The sequence below is a fragment of the Nicotiana tabacum genome, chromosome 17 (genome assembly GCF_000715075.1).
Source record: "Nicotiana tabacum cultivar K326 chromosome 17, ASM71507v2, whole genome shotgun sequence".
Classification (NCBI taxonomy): Eukaryota; Viridiplantae; Streptophyta; class Magnoliopsida; order Solanales; family Solanaceae; genus Nicotiana; species Nicotiana tabacum.
Genome location: NC_134096.1, coordinates 71,831,010 through 71,843,669, shown reverse-complemented (window position 1 = coordinate 71,843,669; position 12,660 = coordinate 71,831,010). Strand labels below are relative to the sequence as shown.

Below are 12,660 nucleotides of genomic sequence, written 5' to 3'. Positions count from 1 at the left end.
ACGTGAGTAGCATTACGGTCAAATTTCTCAGACAAAAATCATGATTACCGTTAAATAGGTTGCAGCTAAAACTAAACCCGTCAAGATGAACATGTATTGAACCCCACTCTAATACCACTTGTTAGGATTGAAATAATCAGGTGTCATCCGGAAAGCTAGTAAAATAAATCTTGAACGATGATAAATCAGATAACAATAGAGAAATATATCAAAAGAGACACTAACAGTTAACATGGTTCGGTCAAGTGACCTACATCCACAGGCGGCTATAAGCATTCCACTATATAAAAGAGAGTACAAAATATCGAGAGAATAACCTAACAAAGAGAAAAACACAAGTGGTAGGCTAACACTTGCTCAGAAATTCTCCCACTAAACAAGACTCTCAAACCCTATATGGCTACATTGTGGATGCTACTGAATGAGAAGAAAGGATTCTTAATTTATAGAAGTCCAAACATTCTCCCCCAAGAAAAAAGATTATTCCTTCTAAGAAAAGGAAAACCCAATTATGATAAATATGTTGCCCTTTCCTTCATAAAATAGAGAAATCAAATATGATAAGAAAATTATGACAAACACCTAAACACAAGAAATGTTACTTCAACAATGAATTCTAGCCATGCAATTTGGCACATGCTCTTTTATATCCCACGCCTAAAGACCTAAGCTTGGCATTAAGCCAATTATGTCTGTAGTACCATTGCACCTACCACCTTTTTGGAGGAATTGGGCATCCATGGCTTTTTATAATATTGAAATTAAGAATGTGTCTTTTTGAGATCTCTTATGTATAAAACAAGATCTTTTATGTGTAAAAGTAAATCTTTCATGTGTAAAAAATAAATGAGATTGAGATCATAAAACTAAAAATAAGATTGTAATTGATCACATAACAATTTGATCCCTTTGGAGGTTTTGATGGGGGTGTAATTGTAATTAAGACTCTAATTCTTTTGATGAGTTGATCACCTTCTTTGGTTCATAACACTCTCTTCCAATATGTATGACTATTTTTTCCCTTATTTTGGGATGTATTCCAAAACACTTAATATTTTTAAATCTTTATAGTTTTCACAATTCTAAAAATTATCTAATATTAAATATCAAAGTAGTATTTAATATTTATATATCAGACTAATCTTTCAATTCACAACTTGGTTGACAAATACCGGTTAATTTTGCGAATAATTACTGAACTTTATCCGCTGTAAAAAAAGAGTTATAAAACAATTTGTATCATAAAAAATAATTGAACTTTACCTACTATAACAGTAAAGTTATTAGACTTTATCCACTATGATTATAATTTTATATTAAAGTAATTAAACTTTACCAATATAATACTCTTCGTGTTTCAATTTGTTTGAATCTATTTAACTGTATACGGAATTTAAGAAAAAAGAGAATACTTTTGAAATTTATGGTCTAAAATAATCCGTAGATATTTTGTGTGGCTATATATCATATCACTAAGGGTAAAAGAAAATTTTTAAAATTAAATTATTTTTAAATTTAAAAGGAATTCACTCTTTTTGAAATAGACTAAAAAGGAAATAAGTTCTTTGTAAACTTTATCTACTATAATGACAATAACTACTCATCAAGATATTTTGCTATTATAGTCCGTAAAGTTATGTGATTTTAATGGATAAACTTAGTTACTTTAATATAACAAAAAATTAATTTTGTGACATTGATGTGAATAAAATTACCTAATATTAAGAGCCCGTTTGGACATAAGAATTTTTTTTTTCGAAAAATTTTTATTTTTTTTTTCGAAATCAGTGTTTGACCATAAAATTTTCACTTTTCACTGAAGATGAATTTTGGAATTTTTCAAAAATTTGAAAAACTCCAAAAAAATATTTTTCAAAATCTTCAATTACTCACAAAAATTTAAATACAACCCAAAATTATATTCATGTCCAAACACAACTCTAATTTTTAAATATATTTTCAGTTAAAAAAAAATTCAATTTTTTTAAATTTTACCATTCATATGTCCAGAAGCCCACTAAATGGAAGCAAAAGAGTAATGCCCATCTTTCTACTTTCCTTCCTAGACAAAAAAATTAAAAAGAACTATGCGACAGGACAAGTGTACAATCAAAATACAGCAGAGGAAATCTCCTCTATTTGGATCGCCCACTTCACCTTCAAGAATCTCCTACAACCGAACTGCTGGGCATTGTACATTTTACCGTATTGTTGTTGTAAATGGGGGAAGGAGAAGAAGAGAAATGGTGTGTGGTGACTGGTGGAAGAGGCTTTGCTGCTCGGCATTTAGTGGAAATGCTGATTCGTTATGAAATCTATCATGTCCGCATTGCTGATTTGGGTCCGTCCATTAAACTTGACCCGACTGAGGAAAAGGGTATACTTGGTCAAGCCCTCCAATCAGGCCGTGCTGTATATGTATCCATGGATCTTCGTAACAAATCCCAAGTCCTCAAAGGTTCTTTCTTGATTTGCTAATTTTTCTACTGAATCTTTTCTTGTTTTTGACACCCAAAAATTAGAACTTCTAAAGTAGTAATTTCTTCTATTAAAATGTTTAGAGGAGGTTACTAGTTCTTGAATATGGTCTTATTGCTCTTTCTAGTGAATTTGCAGTTGTTTTTTCCACCCAAAAACCAGAACTTTTGATTCTTGAATGTGGTTGTTTTGGTTTTATATTGGTTACTTATTTACTAGTACTTTCTTCTTTTACCATGTCTAAAATGTTTGGAGGAGGTTACTAGTTCTTCCAGCTTTAGTTTATCAATTAAAAGTCCATCTGTTTTCAGCTCTAATGTGGAATCAATTAGGTGATTTCTTATGTTCCAATTGTTTTATATAAAGTAAGCCTTGTATCAGATGTACTTTTGCCGAGTCATCCTAGCTATTTTATCAAAACTTATCTTTTTGACTTTAGCATCTGAAATTACTTATGTTGCATGGAGTACTCGTTTGCTCCAAGTATCCATGCTAAATAAATGTAACTCGGATATATGCATGGGCGGAGCCAAGGTGGCGGAAAGGGGTCCAACCGCCGAAAAATTGCACTATATATATAAGGTTAAAAGTTTTTTTTGTATATATATATTAGCTATTGAATCCCCTTAATTCCTTCATTTTTATTTTTATTTTAAATTCTTGAATCCCCTTGGTGAAAATCCTGCTTCTGCCACTGTAATTTCACGTATATGTATCTTTCAAGATACACTAGAAACTCGCTAAAAACTTGACGTACCCTACCTATACCTGTACCAGATACTTATCGGCCAGCATTTATGCCCGAGTCCATGTGATATAGGAGATGGCCCATTTTATTACGTTGTTGTGTCTTAACTTTATTCATTTGATATTTGCAGCTTGTGAAGGAGCTGAGGTTGTCTTCCACATGGCTGCTCCAGATTCATCAATCAACAACCACCAGCTCCACTATTCAGTTAATGTGCAAGGTAATGGGAAAGCTTTAAAAAATATTTTAAGAAGAAAAATGATCTTTCTGAAGTTACGGCAGCAGTTCTATTGTCAGAACTTCTTAATGCTCTTTTATTGTCTGTCTTTACATGAAATTTTTATCTCTCTCTCTTTTTAATTGCATAAATATACGTGAAGGAACCCAGAATATAATTGATGCTTGCATTGAGCTGAAAGTGAAAAGACTTATTTACACCAGCTCTCCCAGTGTGGTGTTTGATGGAGTTCATGGAATTCTAAATGGGGATGAATCACTGCCATATCCTGCTAAGGTAGTGCCTTCCTCTGCTGTATACTCCATCCAAGTGAAAAATAAATCCTCGTATAACTGACAGAATTTTTCAGCATAATGATTCCTACTCTGCAACCAAAGCTGAAGGAGAGGCACTTGTTATCAAGTCAAATGGTACCAAAGGGCTGCTGACATGCTGCATTAGACCTAGCAGTCTTTTTGGCCCTGGTGATAGGCTGCTCGTTCCTTCACTAGTTGCAGCTGCAAAGGCAGGAAAATCAAAGGTGATTTTAGAGCCTCATTTTGGTTACTCGTGCATCTTTTCAGTCCGCATCACATTCGTGTTATATGCAAGCCTTTACATCCGAAACTAGACATATATAATAGGTCAGATTTACTGTTGTAATAGTTGGAAGCTTGTATAGCATTGATTAGATCTATCTTGAGGAACTTAACAAGTGATTTGTATATTCTCTTCCATGTCACTTATTATTATTGGCATTCTCTATGGCAAATTAACCTACTTAAAGGAGTTGAAGAGTGGCAAATTGCAGATGCATTCTACCATCTTTTCATTATATGGTTGACTTTTAGCTTTAATTCTCTAATTCTTATACAGTTCATTATTGGTGATGGCAACAACATGTATGATTTCACTTACGTGGAGAATGTAGCACATGCTCATGTGTGTGCAGAACGAGCTCTAGCATCAGGAGGAGCAGTTGCAGAGAAAGCTGCTGGGAATGTAATGTTTCTTTGTTTTTCCATATTCTGTAATTTTTGAAAAATCTTAGCAAGCAACTATACGGTATCGGACCTGTGCCTTATGCTTTAATATCAGTTGCATTTCTGTTCTTCGAAATTGTTTAAGTAGTGGCCTTAATGCATGGAAAGATCCATAATATGCAATTCAATGGAAATTTTTGAGTTTCCATTCAAGTCTCGTATGTTTCTTGTATCCATCCCACATGATTGAGATATGTTTGCAAAAAAGTGATCAACCTGATGACTGGATCTCATGCAGCAAAAATGCTTGAGCTATATGCATACACTTACACTGCATACCAGAACTCTATTGATTGGGTGAAACTCATTAATTTCATTTAGGTTCTCCTTAGTTTTGAAGTTCCACTTGTATGCTTGTGTAAACAAGATATCTCTTAGCTAGTTACGAATTCTATGTTGCTCGGACTCTTCAAAAATGTCGCCGGGTGCATATCGGATCCTTCAAAAGTAGTGAACTTTTGGAGGATTCAACATGGGTGTGGCAGCATTTTGGAGAGTCTGCGCAACATAGGAACTTACAATTCCACGAAAAGCTAAATTCTCGAGGGTTTTTAACAATTTAAGGTTACCAGCTGTTGTGTGGCCTTAAATTAGTTTTTGTTTCTCTGTTAGTAATTTCCCCCCGTTTTCTCCCTTTCTCTTGAAATCATACCCTGAACGCTAATTAGTACAATCTTCATATTTAGCAGGTTATATAGACTTATCGAAAAAATCTGTTGGTAAATTTTTTTTATGGCAATAACCAGGAGGGGCATACTTGTGCATCCATTGTATTTGGACCCATAATTGTACAGCAAACAATAAAATAAGAGCCACCTCGCCGGTCTTCCTATTCGTTTGCTGGTCAGGGAACTCAACCCTTGTGCGTAGTCATAATTTTGTTTCATCTTCTCTCTTCAATTTAATGTTACACCAAGCATTCAAAAAGGGGACACCTTTCTTGTTTTCATTTTCTTTTGCTAGTCTGAAAGCAAAATTTTATTTTCCCCACTCTCTCCAAATTGGTTTTTGCTATTATACATCTGGGGATGGGGGTGTGGAATAAAGTTAGATGTCAAAATGATTAAATTATAACATGCATAAAGCATATGATTATGCTATTTGCTTACATGTCATGGTGCCTCTGTGAAAAAAGAGAAAAGCTTAATATGGGATTTATTAATTCTTGAATGTGAGCTTTGTTTAGATAATTCTTAGATCAACAAATGGTGTTTGCAGGCATATTTTGTCACGAACATGGAGCCCATTAAGTTTTGGGAGTTTGTCTCACTTATTCTTGAAGGTCTTGGCTATGACAGGTATTCTCATTTGAAGTTCTTTACCCTGAATTATTTTTTTTGGCACCCAGTTATTCCTTTTACAATCATGTGTTTCCTCTTCTCCTGAAATATCTACCTTGATTGTCTTATGGTGAAAAATATTCTAAATTTTTTTACAGGTTTGTTCCTCCTAATGTTGGAACTAGAATTGTTACACACTTTATTGTAATTCTGAAAAAGAATTTGATTACTCGAAAGGTTCAAGTTCATAGATGGAGAAAAGGATGTCCTTGGTGACAAAGAAAAACTAGTGAGAAACTTCATTAAACAAAATATCATCAAGGTTTTGAGTTTATCCTGTACCCTCATCAAATTACAATTAAAAAAGGTACTTGTTGGAAACCTTTGACGTCGGTTTAATGAGTTAGGGGTGAGGAAACTTTGTTTCTCAAGTATAGATAAAGAAAAGCATTCCATATAATCCTTAATGTTTTTTGCCTTTCTCCGCCCTGGATGGATAAGTTTATACAGAATTTTCATTCAATTTAGGGTTGATGTTGATTATCAAACTTGACAAATCTTTAGCTTGCTCATCAGAAGAGCTATGTTAATGGGTCTAAATGTTTGTATGATTGAGAGAGGGTCCAGGAGGTTGGGGGGGGGGGGTGTCCTCTGGTGAGTTTGTAACCGTAGACCAACCCTTATATAATTCCTAGCCAGTTGAGGCCGTGTAATTTTTGACCACTGGTATTTTCAGAGACATCTGATATATAGAACAGCATTTGTCAACTAATACATAAGTGTCATATATCTCATGTCTTCTTTCTAAGAAGAGAAAGGGTCCTCCATCTCCAGGCTCCAACTATAAATTGGCAGTTCTGAGTCACCGAGGGAGCAAAGAAAGGGAAACGGTCGACTACTGGGCCAGGGTTTTCGGCAGGGGGGATTGGGTTTACTAGATCAAACAAAAACAATTATTGTTTGCCTAATAGTCAACTAGATAACATTTGTCTTCCTATCCCGTTTACCTATTGCTGAGTATTTTGTATGTGTGTATATTCCTGATTTTAGTAGTATTGCAGGCCAAATATTAAGATTCCTGCATCTGTTATGATGCCAATTGCACATTTGGTGGAGCTTAGTTATAAGCTGTTAGCTCCTTATGGAATGAAGGTCCCACAGTTGACTCCTTCAAGAATCAGACTCCTGTCCCGTAGCAGAACATTTAGTTGTTCAAAAGCAAGTGATCGAATAGGATACACACCTATTATCTCACTTCAGGTTCTGTATTTACATTGCATTCAATCAATTGCTTCTATCTGATAATTCCTCATACCATTGTTTAGCCATACCATGTCTCTCTCAGATACTCCCAACTTTTTTAGGTATTGTTATGGTCTTTTCTGCATTGCTTTCTCTCTTTGCAACTTCTTTGTGGATCTTTTCATGTGATAAAAATATGGTAAACTATTTTCTGCGAAAATGTATAATTTGCCTTTGATATTAAATGCCAGAAGATTTTCTGAATTTCCACATCATTACTGCAGGAATGAGCATATCTTCCTGTCAAATATTTTGTACATGTGACTTTCAACCTATGTTTCATATAAGACACTGATATTCGTGTGTTACATTTGTACCTTAGATCTATTAAAACCAGTACCATTTGCTGTGGGGCCTCACCTATTTACGGTCCATCATTTTCTGCTGATTATTTTTGCTTTTATTGTTGTTACATAATTCGTGGTAGTTTTAAGGTGTGACTCTATTTTCTTCAGGAGGGCCTTCGGAGGACAATTGAGTCCTATCCACATTTGAGAGCTGAACATGGGCCTGGAAAGGAAGGTCCTTCTAAATCATCTGCATCTCTTTGGATGTTTTTCCTCATGGTAATTTCTAATACATAAAATCCATTTCTTCTGAGAGTAAAAATTTGATAATGACACCTTACTATTTAGTTTCAGAAGGTAATGCAAAGCCATGGTCGTTTTCTCATATGGTTATGAATTGAGTAGGCATGCCTTTTCTGATAAGTTTCAAGAATTCAAATTCATATAATAATGTAAATTCAAACAATAGCAGCGATACTTTCTCAATCAAAATATTAATTGATCAATCAACTAACCCCTCAATCCCCAATTACTTGAGATCGACTATGATGGGTTGGCCATGTCCATGGAGATGTAATCCACCACTTGCTATATATCAGAAGTAATGTTTTATATCATTAATGGATGATTACTAGCCGCTGAAAGACCAAGTGAAATGATACAGAATAAACACCTCAATCCTGACGAAAGCTGAATCCAGACAACATGGGAAATCTAGGCATTCTGTTGGCCAAAAGTAGTAGGAGTAGCTCTATTTGCATCATGTTGTGAACTGGCATTTCATCTATTAAATTGTGAAATCTTTCATCTGGTTGGTGCAATAGGTGGTTTTCTCTCTATTAATTCTAAGCATCCTTGGCACCATTTCACCATGGAGTTTGTTCGTCATTGGTATGCATTCGGTATGCACTCTCTTCTCTATCCCCCACCCCCCACATCCATATCACCTGCGCTTCTCTGTTTCTCTTCAGAGCTGATGCAAATAGCACTCCAAACAACGAAAGCCGGGATCCCATGTCTGGTGCTCTGACCATATCTTGTTTATTACTGCAGGAATTGCAGCTGCCTTTGTTGTGTTCTTTATATATGACAAAAGGAAGAAGAAATAGATCATTTCATCCAATCCTTTTACCTGCAAATTTTAGTCTGGTATTGCTGGGAGAACTTTTAACTAAGGAAAACCAATAATGGGCCATACTGCAAGGGCGCACGACGTCATTCACTCATTGGAGCTTCACTTACCTTGAGAGAAGGTTTCTTATGCATGTTTTTGAGTTCATGGATTTTGTTTACATCCTTGACTGCTATATAGCAATGTGCTTCTTCCAAGCCAGTTTTTCTGTCTGATCCAATGATGCCCCTGCGGTATACCATATACAATTCGCCCACCTACCATTTGTTTCCTCTAATCATCTTTGTTTTGTTTTCTTGCCAATATTGTTTATTTAGTACATTTAGCCTTCTTGTATTGCCAATATTGTTTGTTAGGTACAAGTGAAAAGAGTACTAACTAAAAGTTCTTAAAACCTTTGATAAGCTACATGACCTAGGAGAGCACACAGTGCCATGGTTCAAGTGGGAAAAGGTTGCAGGACTTCTGATTTAGATCACAGGTTTGAGCTCCGCGCCACGCGAATTAAGCTTGGTATTTAAGTGAAGAATGGTAAAGGGGTGGCCCATTATCCTGAGTTTCGGAGGCTGCAGTTGTTCCTAGATGGATTTCTCGGTCCTCAAATAAATAAAAAATACATAAGCTTGGAGAATAAACTCCATTTTTGTGACAGTACAATCTTCTGCTGCTCTTCTCTTAAGTGCCTCAGTTCAAATTCAACCTTCTTTTTTTATTATTGTTTTTGTTTAAATTCAAGGTTAGTATCATCTTTCCCATAGTAAAATGGCCCAAGGCTCCCATTTAAGGTTTTCGATTGTATAATTCATTTTACTTGAGAGATGGCACACTTTTCTTAATTCTTTAAGGACTTCAATCCATTAAATTTACTAAGATGTGTCCTTTTTTTGTAATCCTAAACCTAAAGAAAAGTTTATTTTGTTTTTTGGTAGAAAAAATGATGTTACCCTCTTAACTTTTACCATTCAATAATGTCAGTGTCACGTCCCAAGCTATCCCATAGACGTGACTGACACCTAGCTAGCACTACCCGCTAGGCGAACCAATTCTTGTACTCCCAATCTTTTATATAAGCATTGAGGAAACACGTACTAGTCAAACACATTAAATATTACTAAATACGAAATAATTATCCAACTAAAATCATAATTTATTTATAAATTCTAATGGGCACTCAATTAATAAATCTCTAACTCAAAATTCATACTAAGACAACAGAGTATCTAAAAGAGTAATAAAAGTTTAACTGACGGGTATGCAAACCTGAAATAAATAATAAATATAAGATAGGTAGAGGTGAAATAGTGGCCTCCACGAATAATGTGACGCCTCACCTCAGCAATACAACCCACTCAACAAACTCGTTAGCTACTAGCCTCGTCCTCAACAACAGTATCTGCATGGACATTCAGGTAAGGAGTGAGTTATACGTAAATATAACTAGTAAGATCCTCGATCTGCCACTCTAAATACCTCTGGAACAAGTGTTAGAAAATACAATCACACAACGAGCACAGAAAATAATATGTACAAAAACTCTTTTACCATATAATTATTCTATAAGGTCCAAACAATTATTCAACAACAACACTACATGTCTCAGCACAATCTACACTAAGGACTTGTCATAAACGGCAGTGCAGAAAATTAACCAAACACCCCAACGAGTCCACTGCAGCATACACAATGCCCTAAATCTACCACGGCGACATACACAATGCCCCAAATATTATTACGGCAACGAAGAAATAATTTCTAACGCCCCAACGCCATAGCATGAGGCTACGTGATCCACTCCCAATCCACACTCAACAAAGAGTGAAAGAGGTCGTTGGAAGAATAGTACCCAATTATGAGCCAAGGTTTATTTACATATGGAGCTAACAATGGGTGTTAGAGTGTGTACTTGATACACGAAGAAGAAACAACTTAAATACACTTTCAATCTCCCTGGTTTTGCAAATTACTTCTATAAACTACACTGTCAATGCTCAATAAGAGAAATGAAACTAGAAATTGACTAATTATTTTTGGTTGTTTTCAAATAGGTAAAAAGCCTAGGGATGTAACTTTCGCCTAGGTGTTCACCTAATGGTTTAAGTACGTTAACACTTATTTTATTGATCAGGGTGCTTTATAGCTCTCAACTCTAAGTTACCCACTCCATACATCTCGTTCATAGAGTGATTTTGCCCAATTTGGCTTTCTCAAGCCCAAATGAGTATCAAGCTAAATAATTGGTATGAGCTCAAGTCGGATTTTCTCTATCTTTAGTTCAAACCCTTTAATTAGGCTAGTCAAATCCTTAACTAGTCCAATTTCTTGTTAGCCAAGTTTTCCTAGACTAGGTCTATTTTTTCTCAAGTAAAGACCAAGTCAAAAAGGCATGAATCTATGTTTGCAACCATTAATTCTAAAATTAAAGCATGAACAAGGCTAAATAACAAACACCCAATAATCAACAAGCATTAAATTAAATACCCATAAGGTTTACATACTAGGGTTGAGTTACAACCCTAGTAAATGTCTAGCTACTCATAGTAGAAAATAAGAAAAATAAAGAAAAATACTAATTAAACCCATAATATAAAATTAAAATGATAAACTATGATGTTTTTATCCCAAAAATGATCACAAATTTCCTAAAATGGAAAAATACAACGGCTACGGCTGAGAGAACTTCAAAACTTGACCTAAAAATGTGATTCCCGTCTATTTATAGTGGCCCAAAGTTCGTTGACAAAAATATCCCTCGGGAGATTCTGCGACTGCACAATTTCATGTGTGGTCCGCACATTGCTTGAGTCTGTAGGGAATGGATTCTGCACCCGCAAAATTTGATCTGCGATTGCAATTCAACTTCTGCGGCCAGACAATTCATGTGAGGTACGCACTTCAGGCAAGGCTTCAGTCTTGGTCATTTTGCACACTCTCCGAACTTTTTGACTTTTTGTCAGTGCGGATCATGTTTTGCAGCCGCACATATTGTATGCAGTCCGCACTTTTGCTTCAATTACTTCTGGGATACTACATCAGTTCTGCGGCCGCAAAGATAATTATTCTGTGGTCCGCACTTGTTTCTGCGACCGCACTTTTAGTGTGCTACGCCCCTTCTTGCCTTGTGAGTCGTAGTACTCCTTTTTGAGTCAGATTTCTTCATAAGAGCAAATTTCCAACATTCCTGCAAGTTGCACACTTTCATTAGTTTTGGGAACATAAATCAACACTTTCAGACTAAAATAAAAGTAAACAGGTACTAATAAGTGGTCAAAATCCACACTTATCAACTCCCCCAAACTTAAGTCTTTGCTTGTCCTCAAACAAATAGATTAGTTCCCACCTCCTCAAAGTGAAATGTCATTATAACGAGTCAATGGTGAGTCATCCATTCCTTAAGCACTCCATATTTTTATTTCTCGGCTCACAAATTCCAATTCTTAGAGGCATTCTCTTTTTATTGGGAGCTAGAGAGACTTGACATCTCTCTTTCTTGCTCATTTTATTTTTTTTCTCCCTTGATGTTCATGTTAGGGATCATTACCTCTTTTTGAACCCATCAACCATGTCACTTTTTTTTTTTTTTTTTTTTTGCATTTTTCTTTTTCTTTTTTCCTTTTCTTGCCTCTTATTTTCATAGAGATCATTTATTTTCTTTTTTTGGTGCCTTGATACCTCTTTCAAATTCCTCAACTCTCCCCCCAAACTTATGCCTTAATTCACTTATTTCACAAGAGTGTTAAGGAAGATCCGGGTGCTAAGAGAGGATCATGACAAAACGGGTAAAGGCTTATAACATGATTATCAAATGAGAAAGGCTAGAGGCCCAAAGGGGCTTGACTACGTATAACGACATTAGTTGGCAATAGAAAGCTCAAACGGGCCAAGGAAAGCCTACAATCATTTCTCAAACCAAACAAAACTTAGGATTTCGCCTTGAAGCACATTCGGAGTAAGTTCTAGACCATTCGCACGGATTCTTTGACTAGCAAAAAATTATCTCACCTCTCACGCAAATAGACCGTAAAAGAGGATAGAATCGAGAGCCAACAACAACCATACTCAAGTTTAAAGATCACTATGGTCCAATAAATCACTCGATGATTACCAAAGTCAACTCAAAAGTCTCAAAGTCACTAACTGGATCTATTTTCTTTCAAAAATCTTGTTTCAAACCAT

General features: G+C 35.5%; 1 protein-coding gene across 1 annotated transcript; it reads left to right on the top strand.

Moving 5' to 3' along the window:
• The first annotated feature begins 2,084 nt into the window (after positions 1-2,084).
• LOC107814161 (3beta-hydroxysteroid-dehydrogenase/decarboxylase) lies at positions 2,085-9,186 on the top strand. The gene is made up of 10 exons (XM_075234473.1): positions 2,085-2,458; positions 3,357-3,446; positions 3,607-3,740; positions 3,814-3,984; positions 4,320-4,445; positions 5,705-5,784; positions 6,828-7,026; positions 7,524-7,634; positions 8,180-8,246; positions 8,409-9,186. The coding sequence occupies exons 1-10, from the start codon at positions 2,221-2,223 to the stop codon at positions 8,462-8,464; spliced, it is 1,272 nt and encodes a 423-aa protein (XP_075090574.1). The 5' UTR covers positions 2,085-2,220; the 3' UTR covers positions 8,465-9,186.
• Positions 9,187-12,660: the final 3,474 nt, after the last annotated feature.

Excerpts from the sequence above, each read along its gene's own strand:
- LOC107814161 (XM_075234473.1), top strand. The coding sequence starts at position 2,221 with ATGGGGGAAGGAGAAGAAGAGAAATGGTGTGTGGTGACTGGTGGAAGA. Across the intron at positions 3,447-3,606 it reads CTATTCAGTTAATGTGCAAG|GAACCCAGAATATAATTGAT; the intron begins GTAATGGGAAAG and ends ATATACGTGAAG. Across the intron at positions 3,741-3,813 it reads CACTGCCATATCCTGCTAAG|CATAATGATTCCTACTCTGC; the intron begins GTAGTGCCTTCC and ends AGAATTTTTCAG.